Source organism: Geotrypetes seraphini, chromosome 2 (genome assembly GCF_902459505.1).
Source record: "Geotrypetes seraphini chromosome 2, aGeoSer1.1, whole genome shotgun sequence".
Taxonomy (NCBI): domain Eukaryota; kingdom Metazoa; phylum Chordata; class Amphibia; order Gymnophiona; family Dermophiidae; genus Geotrypetes; species Geotrypetes seraphini.
In genome coordinates this window covers 73567931-73588334 of record NC_047085.1, presented here as the reverse complement: position 1 = coordinate 73588334, position 20404 = coordinate 73567931, and the positions used below count along the sequence as shown (strand labels likewise).

General features: G+C 44.7%; 1 protein-coding gene across 1 annotated transcript in view; it reads left to right on the top strand.

The window, feature by feature from the left end:
• The first annotated feature begins 4522 nt into the window (after window positions 1-4522).
• The window catches only part of CCNE2 (cyclin E2), a 93974-nt gene continuing 78092 nt past the window's right edge, over window positions 4523-20404 (top strand). The window contains exons 1-4 of the mRNA XM_033935156.1: window positions 4523-5013; window positions 6029-6066; window positions 6159-6243; window positions 6347-6406. Coding sequence (XP_033791047.1) covers window positions 6053-6066; window positions 6159-6243; window positions 6347-6406 — 159 coding nt within the window. The 5' untranslated portion in view covers window positions 4523-5013; window positions 6029-6052. The remainder of the gene's footprint in view (window positions 5014-6028; window positions 6067-6158; window positions 6244-6346; window positions 6407-20404) is intronic.

Genomic DNA, 20404 nt, shown 5'->3' with positions numbered 1-20404 from the left:
CCATTTTGCATTCTGATGGAAGAGGGGATGATGTACTATAGTCTAAGTATGAAAAGTGGGTAGGAGCATTTACAGACTGTTTCAGTATTGAGGGAATGTCCAGTCGGTAGGGTCAGATGTCTCTCCTTGGGATCTCAGTGGTCGGCTGGGGGCGTAGGTTTGTAACTTTGTTGTCATATAGCCTGGTATCATCTTGTGGAAGGTTTTGAAACCAAGAACCAGGGCTTTGAAGGTGCAGCGTTTTTTAATAGGTAGCCAATGCATGGAAGCTAGTGCGGGGGTAATGTGGTTGCGGATGCCCAGGTTTTTCAGAAGGCGAATTGCAGCATTCTGCATAAATTGGAAGTGGGAGAAGGTTTTAGCAGGTAAGCCCACTAGTAGAGTATTGCAGTAATCTAAGTGGGATAATACAAAAGCATACAATAGTTGGTCGAATGGATTCTGAAAAGTATGTACGGATGCACTTTAGCTGGCGGAGGTAGAAAAAGGATGATGATACTAATTTGGAGACATGGTCTGTGAGTGTTAGTCTTGAGTCTAGAAGAACTCCTAGGCTGCAGGCACTGTCTTTGGCTGTAAGGGTGTCATTTCCCCAGGAGAAAGAAGGATGTGGGAATGTGTAAGATTCTTTGTGTATCCAGAGAAATTCAGTTTTTGATGCGTTGAGCTGTAGTTTGTTTACTGTCATCCAGGTCTTTATCAGTTAGACAGCAGTGGAGTTTCTTGATTTGTGCATCAAGATTTTGGCCTAGGGGGGAGGTAAAGCTGTACATTGTCAGCAAATTAATGGATTTTAATTTGGTATTTTCACGCTATGTCAAGTACTGGTCTGACGTAAAGGTTAAAACGAGGAGTGGAGATAATAAAGCACCCTGGGACACTCCATAGTGGAGCGGTTTTGGTTTAGATAAGGATGGTCCTAGTACTTTCTATGATCTTTCGGTTAGGAAGGAGGAGAACCATCCTAGTGTAACATCTTGTATTCCAATGTTATTTAACCTGGACAGGAGAAGAGAGTGGTCGATAGTGTCAAAAGCGGCACTTAAATCTAGGAGTACCAGCAATGTGTCATTTCCTTCATCTAGAATTTTCCAGCTGATGTCTAGTAGCACTGTTTCTGTGCTGTGATGTTTCCTGAAGCCTGATTGGAAGTTTGAAAGGGTGACGTTTGTTTCTATGAGCTCTTGTAGATGTGTGAGTACTATCTTTTCTAATATTTTTCACACAAAAGGGAGGTTTGATACTGGTCTAAAGCTGCTTGGTTTGTTCAGATCCATAGTCGTTTTTTTAAGGAGCAGTTTGACTATAGCAGCTTTCCAGCTCTGTGGTATCTTGCCTGATTTTAAGGATTCATTTATCAGTGGTAAGATGGATTCCAAGATTGCTTTTTTGGTTTCTAGGAGCTTAGTGGATGAGCATGGGTCAAGGACAAATTTTATGGGGTGTAAGGAGTCTACTTTAGATTTCAGGTTGTTGTAGGACACTTGTTTAAGTTGTTTAGGGTTTCAGTCTTGTGTGTGACGTCGTGTAGAAGGGTCTCTGGGATGTTCGGTAGAGTTTTGACCTCTGAGTCCAAGGTTGCATGTATATTTGATATTGTTTTGTGGAAAAAGATAGCGAGGGATTCATTATTTAAGATAGTTTGTTGGGATTGGTTTGTTCTTTGGGCGACGGAGAATAGTTTTTTTTTTTTTTTTGTCAGCAAGAAGATGGCTTTTGACCTGCTTGGGATCTTAGATAGTAGATTTGTGAAATGGGCCTTTTGTTTTATGAGTTGCCAATTTATAGTCTTCCAGTAAACTCTTCCAGGTGAATTTGTCCTTGGTGCTAAGGGTTCTGCACCAAATTTTTTCAGCTTTCCTGACTATTCTTTTTTTTTTGTCTCTCAGGGCTTCCATGAACCAGGGCAAAGGAAGGATCATGTGTTCATTTTTGATTCTTGACTTTTGCTAGGTACTCTGGTGAGCTGGTTGTAGGTCCTGCATCTAGCTCTAGTTTGGAGATGTCATGGGAGAAGGAGTTAAGGTCGATTGACTTGGAAATGCGGCTGTTTTATGTGGTTTTGTTTGATCCACATACCATTTAGCTTTGAGGTGTAGATCAAATGTAATTAGGTGGTGGTCAGTCCATGGGATCAAGATGTTAGTAGGTTGAGTCAATTTGAAATTGATCAGGGAGCCATCTGAGATGAAGATCAGATTTAGTATGTGTCTAGAGGAATGTGTGGGAGAGGTGACTAGTTAGAGGGATCCTAGATCAGATAGCGTCTTAATTAAATCTCTTGGGGTGCCTGTGACTTCTAGGTAGTTCGTAAAGTTGAAGTTTGTGGGTTACTGTCAGGTTGCTAGTAGTTCGTCGAGAGCAGACAGAGGAGGTGAGGACGCGGTAGATTAGGATGAATATGATCTTTTTGGTGTGGCCTATTGAGAATGAGGCATTCTAGGTCTTGTAGTGAGAGGGAGTTTATTTGGCTGTGGGTTAGAATTTGATTTTGCAATCACTGCTACTACACACATTCAATTACTAGAAATGTAGTCATTGCTGGTCTGCTAAAATTCTTGCTAAATGACTTGCAGCTAGTACAGAAATATGGCCATTAGTGGGTTTTTTTGGAGCTCCCATGTTCCCTGTTACCACGGGCTTCCACTAAATTAGAATTTCCCATTTAAGATCTACTGTAAACATAACACCATTCATAGAGGCATCCCATTATCTTTAGCATCAATAAAATTATTGGCTCCTTATGAAGCAGCCCATCACCTCCATTTTTCCCCACTGAATTTCATGTGCCCTCCGTGTTGGGTGCGTTTTGGATTCCACTTGTAACCTGGAGATCTATTGTTTCCTTGCTACAACACTAGGGAATTCTCTACTCCACAACAAGAGTTGAATAAGGTATGGTCAACATTTAAAACTTTTTATGCATGCATGTGTTCTTGTCATATTAAAATTTGCCTGCATCTTGTACACAGTCTGCAGTTTTGTTTTGTTTGCTTCTGGCTGATTTTTTCTGCAGATCTTTTTTGGATCCTTTTTTTGTTTTTGTGTTTCTCTGCCTTCCCTTCAGCAAATTAGAATTGTCCAGCACTGTAAGAAAGTACTTTGGCAGCTTTGGCCTATCACTACACTCTCAAACTTTAAATTTTACTACCGTAAGTTATATTTTTCTTTCTCTCTTCTGCCCTATTAATTTTGGCTTTCCTTTCTATTGTTCTTACTTGTTTGTAAACAACTTTGTTGTACCGATTAGAAAGCTTGATTAGGAGCCTCAACTAAATCCTATTTCCCAACTTTTTTGAAGCACACTACTCTCTCCCTTCCTATTGTTTTTTTCCCATGTGTGTCTTATTTACTGTCAACAATTTGTATTTCTCTCCCCATCTTTTCATTTTGTTCAATATGTTTTGTCAGGTTAGTTTTGTCATGTTGTTTTGTTTCCCTCCAAAATTTGTAATTTTATTGTTTTGTACATGCTTAGAATTTTGAATAAGCGATTAATCAAATTTACAATAAACCTGAAACTTGGTATAGTAAACCCTGAAAACCAGACTTCTTAATATTTTTTTAGGCTCGGGCAGCACAGACTGAATTTTTTAATTATTTATTTTAAATAATCATAAAATATATAGATATTAATTCTGTTATCCTCTTAAGGAAATTGTAATCCTAAAAGCAATGCTTTTAGCCAGGGTAGGATTAACCAATAGGCCAAGTAGACACATGCCTAGGGCGCGAAATGGTCAAGGGGGCCGGATGGAGGGCATCAACATTGTTTTTTCCAAACGGCAATGGGCCCCTCCCGCATCGATTGACAATGCGGGCCCCAACCTGATCGGCAACGTGGCCTTCCCCCCATCACCGGAAAGTAAGACAAGCAACTGGGTAAGAAAGGCAACAGAAACTGTAATTGTGCAAGCGGTGCTGCTTGCCAAAAGCTTCCCTCTGAGGCAGCTTCCTGTTTCCTCCTGGGCGCATGGTGGGGGGGCCCAATGTACTTGTGTGCCTAGGGGCCCTCCACAAATTAATCCTGCCCTGCTTTTAGCCTAGAGCTATGGTACAAGAAATGCATTTACTGATTTCCAAATATCAAGAAACAGACACAGCTTCATCCGTTTTCTATTGCTGTTCTTCTAGTTCTGCAATATGAGCAAAATTGTCAAATATCAGTCACGATATTTTTTTTTTTTTTTTAGGGGAGACGTGGCGTCGATTCCGTCTGCTAGCGATTTCCAACCCACCACTTCATATGAGCTTGCGTCTTGGATAACCAATAGAAGCATAAATCGGAAAGTGCATTTCTTATTTATCCAAACTTAGTTATTAAGTTTAAACTCCGAGGTTGCAGCTGCGGCTTCTCAGCTGCTGCAATGACAGTGACAGCTCTATCCCGTGGTTTTGTTTACATTCTGCAGCAGACCCACGTTTTCGCCTGTCCTCGTCTTCTATTCGTCAGTTCGGCTCCGGCTCCTCCTTTGGGCGTGGCTTCCTCTCTTTTGAATTGATTCAGGGGAATGGAAAGAAAGTGGCGTGGCATGCACTGTAGTTTAAAAACTTGAATGCGGTGGCGGGGTTTTATTATATCATGTCAAACTTCTTTGACTTCAGGTTATTTAATACAACATTATTCCTCCCTTCCCTCCTGTAATCCCCAGGACACGATTTACAGTAATAATTACATGAGAAGAGAAGAATATGAAGATGAAGCGGTGCCAGAAGGGAGGGGAGGGTAGTTGAACAGGATCTGACAGAACAAATACGGATTCAACAAATGTACTATTAAAAGCAATCTGGGCACATTCTAGCGGGAGAGTGGGGGTAAGGGAAGCGAAGTACAGGGCAGCATTAGGCACTACAATACAGTAGAATTATTCTTACTGTTATTATTGCTGCATTCTACGGCAGAGCAGCGCTCTTCTCCTTCCTGATGTGATACACATGCGCACTGGCTCCGGTTCCTGAGGATATAAGGGGTTGGCGCCGGCGCCAGCTGGTAGAGGACTCTGGTTTCTTGTGGTAAGTGGCAGAATGGGGGAACAGGGTCTGGAGAGAGATGGATTGGGGGTGTTTGATGCTGCAGCAGCAGAATTGAGATATAATTCAGGGGCATGGAGGATTGGGGAGGAATGGGGATGAAGTGTGCAGTTCAGGTCCGGGCCGGAGGATCGCAGAGAGCGGGCTGAAGTCTCGGACACCCCTCTTTGCGGGTTCACGCCCGGGGTGTGGGGGGCACCCTCTGGCCGCGTGCCTTATCGGCTCTCCCACTCTCGTGCCGCTGAATGCCTTTGTATTTTGCTGTGCGGATGCTGCTTTCTTGGTCTGCTGTTGTGGGTACTTTTTTTTACATGAATTTTTGGAGGGAGTGAAAATGACCCCTGCAGCATGAAAATGTGGGGTGGCCGGGGGGGGGGGGCTCGATGGGGTGCCCGGTTGCCGATGCTGGGCTTTCTTTCTGCAGACGAGCGCTTTTCTGTGCCTTGTGGGTCAGGCAGAGGCTTTGGAGGGAAGGCTGGCAGATCAGGCGCCCAATTCTTTTTTTTACCCGCTAATACTAAATTGGCGCGGAACCGGCTTTTTCGAATAATTTAAAGTTGCGACTGAAGAATGAGGTTACAATTATATCAAGGCACGCTAGATTTAATGTTCTTTAGTTATGACATTTTCTATTTTGATCAGAATTACGGATTTTCTGGGCTTGCATTGGTGAATGGTTTTACACAGTGGCCTCTGCTGCTGAATAAACTGATCGGTTTCATTTTGAAACTTCAGTGTAAGAAATGTGAATTTGTTTTGTTTTCCCCGATATTTGAAATGGATATGTGGCAAGGGAAGATCTCAAACGGAGTTAGCTATTAGCATAGGAGCCAACGTTTCTATATTATTGGGGGTGCTAAACCCAATGGATCTTACCTCTCCTAGGGGGTGCTCAAGCACCCACAAGCTAGTTCCTATGGCTATTAGTCTAGGATGGATTCTGCTGTGGGTATCTTATACAAGCATTAATTTTTATATGGTGCCCTTTTAATTCCAGGACCCCCCCCCCAGCAAAATTAAGATGTCAAGGCGCAGGTAAGTCAAATATGAATTTGCATTATTTTTGCATCAAGAATGTTTCTTTAAATTCCAGACTTGAATCTGTGCTTTATATTATATTTCCTCAGTGTCCGTTTGCAAGCTAGAAACTCAAAACAGCCTCTAGAAGAAGATCAACAACTTACTTTCTCTTCAAGAAAAAGGAAATTGGAGGTGAGCTGAAGTGTCTTGATAAAACTGCCTCAACATTTGTCATTACATCTAGGTTTCATCTTTTGTATGTGAAATAAAACCGTGGTGTTTTCTCTGTTTATAGGATCACCAAAAGCAGAAAGAAGAAAACCAGATAGTTAAAAGACATCAATATGAGATTCAGGTAGTACTGTTTGGGAATGTGTGGAGTATAACCTAATGTTTTCTAAAATTAAGACTTATTTTATAAGCATGTACATACATATTCTGCATATTTTGAAACAGAAAGGGATAAACTGGGAACTTGCTGTAATATAGCGGTGGCTTAGTAAGATGGTGGACCGCCCCAGATGCCACCTTGGTGGGGGCGCCGGCACCTTTCCAACCCCCCATGCCATGCTCGCACCCTCCCTTCCCCCCACCGTACTTCTTTAAATCTTCACCAACTCAAGCAACTTCTCTGGCCTGGCTCCTCTCTGAAATCACTTCCTGGTTATAGGTCCAGGAAGTGACCTCAGAGGGAAAAGCCAACACTAGCGCAAGCAGCAGGCCGAAGAAGCTGCTCAAAGAGGTATGGGGGAGAAGGGAGGGCGTGAGTGTGGTGGTGGAGGAGTAGGGCATGGGCGCTTTCTACCCTCACTACTCCACTGGTGGCTAGCAATCACCATGCTTTTGCTTAATGATCCTGGAGATTGAGATTGGTTGGGGGATGGAGAGGCTAGGCAACCTTCATCTGCCTTAGGTCTCTGTACCACAAGGGGCCCCCAAGCCTGGGAGTGGATGAACAATCTAATGGTTAGAACAGTGGGCTGAGAACCAATTCCTCTTAGGCTCTTTATGGTTTTTGGAAGTCACCTAATCCTCTGTTGCCTCAGATTTTGCCTCAGATACAGACTTAGGGCTAGATTCACTAAGCAAACCGATCATGTACCAATCGCTTTGCGACCCCGACCCGATTCATTAACCTTCTGGCCGATCCTGTCTGTACCCGATCTTATCCGCACATGCAAATGAGGAAAATGGCATGTAAATCTAGGAAGGCAGCGATTCACCAACATTTTTCAGGCACACCAACTGGGCTGGCCGATCCAAAATCAAGCGACTGATGAGGACCAGTCACTCACTCCTTTTTTGCTCTCTCCCGCCTGAAATTGCAGCCCTGAAAAAACCCTACTCTCTGCTGCCCTACCTGCTTCGTGTGTTCAAACAGCAAGCCTGCTTCTCCATCCGCTAACCCATTGAGTCTGTGGGGAAAAGTGCCGCCCCGACTCTCCTGCTCTCTGCTGCCCTTCCCCGCAGTGCAGCCTCACTTTAAAACTACGGGCTAACACTGTGGGGAAGGGCAGCAGAGAGCAGGAGAGTCGGGGCGGGTTTTGTGTTCTGTTCCGTAGTCTGGAAGTTCCCCCCCTTGACTTTTTTAAAAGAGGCTGCAGCGAGTCCCATTGGGAGATAAGATTGGGCCCGGCTCAGCTCTCGACTATGTCTGCCTTTGCCTGCCATTACTTCCCCAACCCTTCCCCCCTTTGTTTTGACCTCGCTGGTGCAGGAGAGTGGCACATGCGCGGATTGCATATACAGCCATGAATGATGGTCTGCGCATGTGTCAAGATCGGTCTTCAGCGAAATGTGGGATCACTTGTGGGCGTGTTTCTGATTAGGTAATTTGCATGGGAAGCCTTTATTGAATGGGTCGCCCAGCAACACTCGGAAATGGATAGGTAAGGGGACTTTTGTAAACCCTCTGGGGCTGGGAAAAAACTTGCATTGTGCTAAATCCAAATTCCTTTCCTTCCCAAATTTTCATCTTGGGTTCATGTAGAGGTTGACCCAAACTGTTTTTTTTTTCCAGTTTTGGCCTAAACCAAGATTACAGCCAAAACCCAAAGATTGGTTCACATTCACACAACCAAAGAGGTTTAATAGGGATAGTCAGCAGCCTGCTGCTAAACCCACAGGAGAATTTACTTTCCAGTTCCAAGAACTGTAAACACAGGCTGACACCAGCCATTTTAACGAGTCTGGCACTTTTAGGTCTCCAAGTCAATGCAGATACAGTTAAATATCCTCTGATCCAGGAACTTTCTGAGACTAAAAAAAAAAATGATTGCCAATTTTTTATGCTTACCCAAAGAGTGCCCAAGTAACAAAAGAAAGTAACATTGAGATTATTTTCATTTTGTATTTAGTTATGAACCTGATTGAAATAGGGTATTGGAGTCCAGATTCTGGTCTATACTATGGACATTATACTAGCCTAATGCATAATGCAGAATAAAAAAGTACATTGTCACTGAATGTGAGGAATATATGCGCTGAAAAAATTACAATCAAGAGCAATACATCTCAAACTATTTTCCAATTTCTAGTGCAATAGGTGTGTCATTCTGAATGGACAGAACATATCCCCATGCTCGCGTACCATGCAGAAGGAAATCCACTACAGCTTTTGAATCCCTCCTCCTTCACCAAAGGGCTCTGCTGCCTCCTTCAGTTTTTCCTTCTGAATTTGAGCTCTCTATACTTGTTATTATTTTTATGTTTTTAAAAAATAGTTTTTGGTGGTTTTCAGTGCTCCAGAACTCCCCAGGTTGAGGGGAAGGCTCTGCCTGTGTGGAGAAGAAGCAGATTTGAAATCTGCAGTTGACAGGTCAATCCTTCTGTGGTACCTGTTGGCTAGCCTACAGAAACTGTTGTGGCACTAGAAAAGGTTCAAAGAGGAGTGACCAAGATGATAAACGGGATGGAACTCCTCTCGTATGAGGAAAGACTAAAACGGTTAGGGTTCTTCAGCTTGGAAAAGAGATGGCTGAAGGGAGATATGATTGAAGTCTACAAAATCCTGAGTGGAGTAGAACGGATACAAATGGACTGAATTTTCACCCCGTCAAAAATTACAAAGACTAGGGACACTCGATTAAGTTACAGGAGGAATTTTTTTTCACTCAAGAAAATAGTTAAGCTCTGGAATGTGTTGCCAGAGGATTTGGTAAGAGCGGTTAATGATGCAAACAACAGCAAATACAACGCCAGGGCACCCCAAAAGTGCACAGTACAAACAATGGACAAAGAAGAGTAACATCAACCAAACTCCCCCCCCATCCTACTCTACCTAGGGCGAGCAAGATTAATGAGGGTGGAAAGGCACTCCAAGACCCTGGACTCTTATGAGCACTGAAGATGCCGCACCACCCCCTCCCTCCACCTAAGCCCACTTACCCTATCCATGACTAAGTGCCAGAGCCTTTCAATACCCCCACCTCTCCTCCCCAATCCCCCCTCCCCTCCCCCCCTATGGTACTCTCCATCCCGCCCCACCAGGACTCCTCATTACTCTCCCAGCCCGACTAACTGAGCGCCCAGATTAGGACACCCATCTTAAGATGGGCCCTTTGGAAGCAAGGCTTGCAGATATGGCTCCCAGATATTCAAAAACAACATCTTTCGCTTCCTAGCCCCTCTGGCATCTCGCATGTAGCTGGTTCTAAAAAAAAGTTTTGGACAAGTTTCTGGAGGAAAATTCCATAAACTGCTGCTGAGACAGACATGGGAGAAGCCAATGCTTGCTCTGTATTGGTGGCATGGAATGCTGCTACTATTTGTTTTTTTGTCAGGTACTTGTGACTTGGATTGGCCTCTGTGAAGACGGGATATTGGGCTAGATGGACCTTTGGTCTGATCCAATAAGGCTATTTTTATGTTCTTATGAGCTTAGGGTCTGGACCCTTTGAAACTTTGCTTGCTTACTGGGTCGCAGCTTAAATGAAGGTTGTTAAGCACCTGCATGCTGCTCAGCAGGCCGCCTCCCCCCTTTTTATGTGTGGGGGTCAAGGATCAGTCAGACTTCAATCTGACTGGCAACATGAAGATTTCAGCTTTGGAGGACAGTTCCAGTGAGGCAGTGATTTCTTCTCCAAATTCAGCCACTTTAAAGAGAGCTGAGGCAGGCTGCAGCACATCAACAACACAGGTCACAGTGAGTATGGCTTTTACAGCCTATGGACATAATCCTGGTGTTTCAGGTTTCTGCCACTTCCTGTAAGATTCCCCACCTAAAATCCTATTTTTGGTATTTTTTATTTTCTACTGAGCCGCTTTAGGGCTCTTTTTTGGTGCCAAAACGCTTCTGTGGTGGCCATCTTGGATTTCCCAATATTTTTTTTTCTCAAAGTTCTCTAGAACCCTTCCTGATATTTTTTTCTCAAAGTTCTCCAGAACCTTCAAATCATCTTGTTTTGCCTCAAAACTAGTAGAGAAGGAGCCCCTAGGCTCTTACATGCCAAATTTGTGCTCAGAAGCTGGAAGAACACCCATGTTCCACGTGCAGTGCGGTGCATGAAGGGGTGGGTGGGAGCTTCAGGCTTAGCCTCTCCTTGGAGCTCTAGGGCTCAGGAGACATTGGAAGGCCTATCTGCCGGGAGAAATTCCCTTCTAGAGCTCCTGAACACCGGCTTACCTGAACATAGGAGCGTGGAAGCCACGGAACCTAAGAACATAAGAATTGCTGCTGCTGGGTTAGATCAGTGGTCCATCATGCCCAGCAATCCGCTCCTGTGGCGGCCCCCAGGTCAAGGACCCGAGCCCTAAGTCTAGCCTTACCTGCATACCATTCTGATCTAGCAGGAACTTGTTTAACTTTGTCTTGAATCCCTGGAGGGTGTTTTCCCCTATAACAGTCTCCGGAAGAGTGTTCCAGCTTTCCATCACTCTCTGGGTGAAAAAGAACTTCCTTATGTTTGTACGAAATCTATCCCCTTTTAACTTTAGAGAGTGCCCTCTTGTTTTCCCCTCCTTGGAGAGGGTGAACAACCTGTTTTTATCTACTGTCTATTCCCTTCATTATCTTGAATGCTTCTATCATGTCCCCTCTTAGTCTCATCTTTTCAAGGTAGAAGAGGCCCAGTTTCTCTAATCTCTCGCTGTACAACTCCTCCAGCTCCTTAACCGTTTTGGTCACTCTTCTCTGGACCCTTTCGAGTAGTACTGTGTCCTTCAAGTACAGTGACCAGTGCTAGATGCAGTATTCCAGGTGGGGGGGTCGCACCATGGCCCGGTACAGCGGCATGATAACCTTCTCCGATCTGATCGTGATCCCCTTCTTAATCATTCCTAGCATTCTGTTTGCCCTTTTCACCGTTCGCAGACGGTTTCATCGACTTGTCGACCAGTACTTCCAAGTCTCTTTCCTGGGGGGTTTCTCTGAGTACTGCATCAGACATCCTGTATTCGTGTACAAGATTTTTGTTACCGACATGCATCACCTTACACTTATCCACGTTAAACTTCATTTGCCATATCGTGGCCCATTTCTCCAGCGTGTTTATGTCCTGTTACAGATCTTCGCAATCCTGCTGTGTCTTCACTACTCTGAATAACTTTGTATCATCTGCAAATTTAATCACCTCGCTCGTCGTTCCAATTTCCAGGTCGTTTATAAATATGTTGAAGAGCACAGGCCCAAGCATAGCCCTGCGGCACCCCACTGGTGATGTTTTTCCAGTCCTCTTTAAGCACTCCCTTTATTCCACGATTGTCCAACGGCCCCACCGCTTCCTTCGCGGGTCGTTTCCCCTTAATGTATCGCAAGAACGACTTGAAGTTTTTTTGCCTCCTTGGCAATTTTTTCCTCATAGTCCCTTTTGGCCCCTCTTACCGTCTTTGATGTTGCTTGTGCTTTTTCCAGTTTTCATCCATTTTTGACCTTTTCCATACTTTAAAAGAAATCTTTTTGTCTTTGTTCGCTTCTTTCACTGCTGTAATGAGCCACGCCGGTTCCTTGTTCTTTTTCCTCATGGACCCCTTGTTGATACGTGGTATATATAGATTTTGCGCCTCAGTGACTGTGTCCTTAAAAAGGGAACACATTTGCTCTAGCATTTTTACAGCACCTATCCTCTTCTTAATCTTCTTCCCCACCATGAGTCTCATCCCTTCTTAATTCCCTTTTCGGAAATTCAGTGCCGTTGCTGTCGTTCTGGACCACTGTTTCACCTCCGTGTCCAGGTTGAAGCAGATCATATTGTGATCACTGCTTCCCAGCATCCCTTCTACTTCTACATCTTGCGGTGGTAAGATGGAGTCACCTAGAGGGGACTCATGCTGCAGAGTACAGTATTCTCTCTTGAATTTGTTAATATGATGTGGAGAGCTTATCTGGAAGGACTAGATTCTCAGGGGAAGTATGGCAGCGCCGGGGGGGAGGGGGAGTTTAGGATCCCAGGGCGCACCTAGCTTAATTTCAGAGACTGGCCATGATCCAGTGGGCCTTTCCGATGGAGACTTGGAGGACAAAGGGTCTATCTGTATGTCTTCCCTATCACAGAGTGAACCCTTCCTGCTGAGAAATGCAGGGTCTCAGGAAGGTGCGAGGATGATCAGGACGATGTCCCCACAGTTCGCCAACTGTTCAAACCCATAGCTCTGTTAGAGCTTATTGCTGACTCCCTTCAGGAGTTGAACTTGGATTCCCAGCAGTTCCCATCTGCTCCCTGCTGTATACTGAGCAGAATGAGAACCCAGTTATCTTTGTTTCCCTAATTGACCATTTTAGTCATGGAGCATTGGGATGCTCCTGAAGGGTTCCTAAAGGTAGCCAAAACAATGGCTCATCTGCATCAAATGACTCAGGAGTGTCAGCAGATGTTTGCTCAGTCTGAGGTAGATTCCTTAGCAGCACAGGTAAGCAAATGCATGTTCCTGCCAAGTGAGGGAGGTGTGGTATTAAAGGATTTGCAGGATCCTGGGCATTCACAATGCATATGAAACTAAACGAGTCCAAAACAAAACTCCTTTGGCTCGGACAAAATTAGACCATCTACCTTCCTCCATCCCATTGTCCTCCGTCCCCCCATTACAGCTCGAGTTCTCAAGCAAAGTTCTGGGTGTCACCTTAGACTCCTCTATCCTTCAACGAACATCTCCAATCCCTGGTGAAGAAATGCTTCTTCAGCCTTCACATGCTAAGGAAAGTCAGACCCTATTTTCACCAAAAACACTTCGCAGTCCTAGTACAATCCATCATCCTCTCCAGATTGGATTATTGCAATTCTATCTACCTCAGCCTAACCAAGAAAAGCCTCCACAGACTTCAGCGGATTCAGAACGCCGCAGCTAAGCTTGTTTTCGCGAAAAGCAAATTTGATCACGTCTCACCACTCCTGTCTAAGCTCCATTGGCTCCCAGTAATCCCCAGGATCCACTTCAAATGTGCGTGTCTGGCCTACAAGATCCTACATGGCATCCTTCCTGCCGTTATCCCTCTATCCTGGAACTCCCCAACCCCTACTTCCTCCAGATCCTCCCAAATTTTTAAACTATCCTTCCCTTCCATAAAAGGTATTTCCCATGCAGGCAAACTTGGGTCATCCCTCCCCTTTAGAATCACTGAGATCTGGAATAACCTCACCTCCCCACTCCGAACCTCAAGCTCCCTCCAACTCTTCCGCAAACACCTAAAAACCTGGCTATTCTCAAAACTGTAACACTTCCCCCCTCTTAGGCCTCTCACCTTCCCCCTTTACACCTAACTCTTTAATCTCTCCACTGTAGTTCCTCTCTCATCCTTCTTCCTGTAAACCGTGCCGAGCTCCGCATTGGTGGAGATGGTGCGGTATATAAACCCAAGGTTTAGTTTAGTTTAGATTACAGAGTGGATGTGTTCCTTAAAAGACAATTTAAAGTGCTGGCCTTGGGAATCAAAGCGGCTGCAGCGGCTTCCTTTGTGACATGTGCCTGTCATACCAGGTTGAGGGGGCTTGTGCTGGTGTAGGGCAAACCTCTGCCCCAGCTACTATTAGCAACAGTGGATTATATGACTGATGCTCCCTACGACATCATCAGAGTCATGAGCAAAGTCTCGGCTTATTCTATCTCAGCCTGCAGAATACTCTGGATCAGGCAATGGATGGGAGATTCCACTTCCAAGACTGCCCTCAGCACACTTCCTTTCAAGTCACAAATGTTGTTTGGAAAGGGGCCAGATGATCTCAGGGCCAGCGTGGCAGATCCTCGGCTGAAATCTGTACCTGATAGCAGGCTGCTAACCTTGAGAGGCTCTGAGCAGTCTAATTTTCATGGCTTCAGGCGCTTAGCAGGTAATCTAGAAGAGCCTTTGCTCAAAGACCCTACCAGGGTTCAGGTCAGATTCTCAGGACGCAAGCAGAACCAAGCCTCCAGTTCTCACCCTGCTTCAGCTGCCAAGAAAGCACAATGATACCAGATCAGGAGCCGTTTCCCTGAAGATGGGGGAATTGCTCTTGGAGTATGCGGAGGCCTGGATGTAGATCTTGTCAGATTATTGGGGCTGGAGATCATTCGGAGAGGTTTTAAGCCTGTATTCACCCAGCCTTTAACAGATTGGTTTGTAGACTCCCCAGAGGGGTGTCCAGAGAAAGCAAGCAAGATCACAGCTACAGTTCAGAGGCTATTAGACATTCGGTCCGAGGATTCAGGCTCCAGCAGATATTCCATACAGTTCATGGTGCCCAAGAAAGACTCAGTTAGAGACCCATTCTGGATCTCACACATAAATGCAGTGCTGAAACTCCCGCGCTTTCGCATGGAGATGGTATGGTCAGAAATAGAGGTAGTGGCGCCGGAGGAATTTCTGGAGTCTTTGGATTTGACAGAGGCCTACCGCTTCTTTACGGAACATCAAATTCCTGAGATTTCATGTCTTGGAGAATCATTACCAGTTCTTGGCTCTTCCCTTTGGACTGGCGACAGTACCTTGCATGCTCACCAAGGTGATGGTGGTGGTAGCCGCGCATCTACGCAAGACAGGATTGCAAATTCATCCATACCTGGATGACTGGCTGATCAGAGCACTGTTGTTCTTGGAAGGAGAACAAGCGGCTGCTCATATGATTACATTACATTACATTACTGGCTTATATTCCGCCTGTACCTTTCAGTTCAAAGCGGATTACATCAGAACGATAGCTGGACATTTCCAGGAAGAGAAATACAATTACAATTAAAGGCGTAAGGTCTAAAGCAATTTTGATGAGAGGATTCTAAGAGTGGGTGAAAGGGGAAAAGGAAGGAATTAGGACATTTGGGTGAATTTCTTGAATAGTAGGGTCTTGATTTCTTTGCGGAAAGCCTTGAGGTCAGTTGATGCTGTCAGTAGGTTGGTGATGGAGGGGTCCAATTTAGCTGCATGTGTTGCAAGTAAGTTGTCATACATCTTTTTGCGTTTAGTTCCTTTAAAAGGGGGGTAGGAGAAAGGGGATTGGGTTCTCCTCTGTCTGGTTGAGAGGTTCCTGTTTAGACGGTTGTTTAGGTGGGTGGGTGCCGTTCCGTTTAAGGTTTTGAATAACATGCAGTATAGTTTGAATTGGATGCGGGCTTGTATTGGAAGCCAGTGTGAGTCTAGGAAGGCGTTGGTGATGTGGTCAAATTTTCCAAGGGAATAGATCATTCTGAGGGCAGTGTTCTGCATGGTCTGTAGTTGTTTTATTAGGTAGGTGGGACAAGAAAGGCAGAGGATATTGCAGTAATCCAATAGACTTAGGACTAGGTATTGAACTATGAGTCTGAATTGTTCTTTTTCAAAGAATTTTCTGATTTTGCGAAGGTTGCGCATGGTGAAGAAAGCTTTTTGTGTGATTTTGTTGATTTGCACCTGAAGAGTGCAACCTCTGTCTACTGTTACTCCAAGGAGTTTGAGAGTGAGTTGTAAGGGATATTTGGTGGTTTTTATTTCTAGCTCAGTTATAGAAGGGGTTTTGTCCTTTTCAAGCAGTAGAAATTTAGTTTTATCTGGGTTGAGCTTCAGTTTATGTTCTGTCATCCATTTTTCCACTGCTTCTAGAGTTTTTTCCAGGATGGATGATCCGGGTCCTACAGAGTCTGGGTTGCATAGTTAATTTTTGAAAGAGCCAGCTAGTTCTGTCCCAATCCCTGGAGTGCCTGGGAGTCTTCTAAACAGCAGAGTGCCATGTCTATCTTCTAGAGACACACATACAGAAGCTGTATATCCAGATAATGAATTTGTTAGCCTAGCCAGCTCTGTCTGCGGAGTACTACTTTCAAGCCCTTAGCTCCATGGCAGCCATGTTAGATGTGGTCCCATGAGCAAAGGCTTACATGCTTCCTCTTCAGAACGCTCTGCTATCGCGCTGGTTACCACAATTGGACTCCCTGCAGATATCTCTGTCGTGGACTCTGGTAGCTTGGGCTAGTATGGCCTGGTGGCTCTGCCCATAGTCATCATCAAAGGGAATGCCTCTCAGAATAGCTTCTTGGGTAATTGTGAAAATGGATGTCAACCTGTTTGGCTGGATGGTTCACTGCAATGGATGCCCAGTCCAGGAGCATTGCTTGGCCTCCTAATTGTTGTGGTTGGTTAAAGGATTGGAGTTTTGAACCATTCTGATTGGATCTTTGATCCATTTGATTGGCATTACATCAGTTGGAGAAGAGTCTGAAGGGACAAGCGGTCTTTTTCTTGGACAATGCTATTGCGCTGGTGTATGTCAATTGCTAGGGAGGCACCAAGAGTGCACAGCTGAGGCTGGAGGCTCGCTCTCTGTTGCACTATGCTGAGTATCATCTTCAGGCTCTTTCAGCGGAACATGTAGTGAGAGTAGACATGTAATGAGAAAGTCAGCGGCACATGTAGTGAGAGAGTCTAGGCCAATTTTTCTGAGCATTCCAAGCCATTGTTTGTCACTGGGATCAATCTGATGGCCACAGCAAGAAACAAAAAGGCGAACCACTTCTTTCATTGAAGATTTGAGCTCAAAAGCATGGGTCTGGATGTTCTGGTCCAGCCTTGGCTAAAACATAACATAACATAAAAATTTATTTCTATACTGCAGTACCATTAAGTTCTATACAATTTACAAAATAGAATTTAAAAAACTGCACATATACACATGAATGTAATACATTAATTTCCTAAGAAATTGACTCCTAAAAGGCTGATATGAGCAAGAGGTCGCTATTAGAGAATTCAGATCTTTATCTCACATTGCAGCTTGAAACGACAGGAGACATTGATGACATTTTTTATATTGATTACTGAAGGAAAGGTAAATACATGTGTGCGTCGACAGTGCTTTGAATGAACAAATGTGTACGAATCCACAAGATAATTAAGTGCAAGGCCGAGCAGTACCTTATAACAAATGCTCAGCTGATCCTGTCAGGGGGAATCCCCATCAGCTGACCCGAGAGGAATTCCTGAAACCGGTTCAGCTGATGGGGGATGCCTCTGCCACAATCAACTGATAGCAAGCCCTCAATGTGATGTTTCCCCCAACTCTGGGTGGTGGGACGGGGTCATGACCACTGGGGGAGTAAGAGAGGGGTCATGCTTTAAACCCTCCAGTGGTCATCTTGCCAGTTTGGTCACCTTTGAGGCACTTAGGTCTAAGTTCCACCTAGAATGTCCTAGAAAAGCTTTGATTATTGCTTCAGGATGTCCAGATGAAAGCCCACCCTATTCCAGGCCACAACACACCTCCCAACACACCCCTGTGAGCTCTGGACACACAGCAGCTTAGAAGTGCTGCTGAATGTCCAGAAAGTTTGTTTTGATTATTGGCACTGGGATGTCCCTGCTAGTAGAGTGACCAAGTGCTGACATAGGCAGGTTTTCGAAGTTATAAAATTTTGATTATGAGCCCCTTAGTAGCTAACTGCCATTTGAGTGGCAAAAATTAGGTGCATAATTGGCACTTAACTTTTGATGCACTATATAGAATGAGGGGGTATATGTGTAAAGAAACATTTTATATTTTTTATAGTATAGGATATACTTCAATAAGCATTATTTTATTTTAGATTTCTATGCACAGCCTTGTGTTTTTAAACATATGAAGTGTTCAGTACCATTCCAACTGCATAGGAGCCGCTGCTAGTTACTGGGGACCATCATGACACTTCCAAGTATTATTAGTTTATGGTTAACAGATTGAAGGGAGTGACATTAAGTGTGTGTTCAAGCCACGAGATTAAAATATTATTTGGTGTATGTGTGTTTGTTAGTTTCTTGTAAGGCTCAAAAAAACCCAATAAGGAAGAATGGCTCAATATATAATTGGTAGAAGAATTCTTCCAACAAAAAAGTATACTGGGAGATCTCTGCCCAACCCTAGCAATGTAATTGCTGTTAATACATTTAAATTACACAAAATTTTTAATTTAAATGTATTAACGGCAATTACATTGCTAGGATTGGGCAGAGATCTCCCAGTATAATTTTTTGTTGGAAGAATTCTTCTACCAGTCATATGTTACAGTTTCAGCATGGGATGATACCCCTCCTGATGATGCTTTCAGCGAAACTCAGGTCTGGGTAGAGGGGTTTAAAGCAGCAAGTTTATCACACAAGTAACACAGGGTGTTTCACACAGATTTGAACACCTGCAGAGCCATTGAAAAATTATTCAAGTTCTAAGAAGTTCTGCTGGAGTACTGTAGTACAACTACAGATAAGTGCATTGCCCTGGTCAAATGTTATGCTCACTGTTTATGTGGGGGTAAGGGGACTTGGAAGTTTCATGATGGTCCACAGTAACAATGAGTAGCGGCTCGCATGCAGTTGGAATGGTACTGAATACTTCATATGTTTAAAAATACAAGGTTGTGCATAGAAATCTAAAATAAAATAATGCTTATTGAAGTATATCCTATACTATAAAAAATATAGAGATTCTGAGTGTATAGGATTTATTGAAATTGGACTCCTATTGTTTGGAATAATCAAAGTTTTATAACATACGTTTGTACAGTTCAGCGGTTCATAGACAAAATTTCGCGAGACAACGGCGCGCCGACAACTGAGCGCAAGGTTGACGCACGTCGAAGAAAAGCACTATTTTAAAGGGTTCCGATGGGGGGTGTTGGTGGGGAACCCCCCCTATTTTACTTAACAGACATCGCGCTGGCGTTGTGGGGGGTTTGGGGGGTTGTAACCCCCCTCATTATACTTGAAACCGAACTTTTGCCTGTCGGAGCCCTTTAAAATAGTGCTTTCCTTCGGCGCGCCGTCAACCTTGCGCTCAGTTGTCTGCGCTCAGTTGTTGGCGCGCCGTTGTCTCGTGCGATTTAGTCCCGTCACCCAGTTCAGCTATGCCCCTAGGATTGCCTACACATGGTGCACATAAGTAGAAAATGACACAGGGAAAAATTCTGTCCTCGTCACTGCCCCGTCCACCATCCCCTTCACCGCCCCGTCCCCTTCACCACTCCGTCCCCTTCACCACCCCGTCCCCGTCTCTGCCGTCCCCTTCACTGCCCCATCCTCTTCACCGCTCTGTCCCGGTCGTCCCCTTCACCGCCCCCGCAGCATCCATACAAGTCTCAGTACTGCAATATTTAGCTTATTCCTTCCTTATAAATCAAAGTTCAGGCTGCTGAACTAGAGAAAGAGATGTTCAGCTGGCAGGGCTTTGTTTATAAATTTTTATCAACACAGCTAATATACTACTTTATCCTAAAGCAAAAAAAAAAAAAGGAAATAAATATAAATTTTTTTTCTACCTTTGTTGTCTGGTTTCCGTTTTTCTCATCTTCTCATTCAATTCCTTCCATCCACTGTGTTTTCTCTCAGCGTCTTCCATTTGCTCTGTTACTGTGTCTCTCCCTTCACCCCCCCCCCCCCATTGATCTGGCACTCATCTTCTTCACTCCGCTCCCCCATAGTCTGGCATCTCTGTCTTCCCCATTTCCCTTCCAGCGTCTTCTGCCCACTCTTGTCTTCCCCATTTCCCTTTCAGCGTCTTCTGCCCACTCTTGTCTTCCCCATTTCCCTTCCAGCATCTTGTCCCCACTCTCTCTTCCCCAGTTCCCTTCAGGCTGCTTCAGTGTCTTCTGTTCTCCATCCCCCCACCCCCAGCACCCTTCATGCGGTCCAGCAGCTCGCTTCTACCGGCCAGCCGTGCATCTCCCTTCCTCTCTTCCCCTTACCTTCTCTTTATGGCGATTTTTATAAGACTATCCGTTGTATTGCAGCCGGAGCCTTGAAGTCATGTCGCATTGGCTGCTGGAAAAGTCTCCTCTGATGCAACCGGAAACAGGAAGTTGCGTCAGAGGAGACTTTTCCACCAGCCACACCCGACGCCACTTCAAGGCTCCGGCTGCAATACAACGGATTGCCTTATAGAAATCGCCACAAAGAGAAGGTAAGGGAAAGGGAGGGAGGGAGATGCATGGTCGGCCGGCCGGCGGGAGAGAG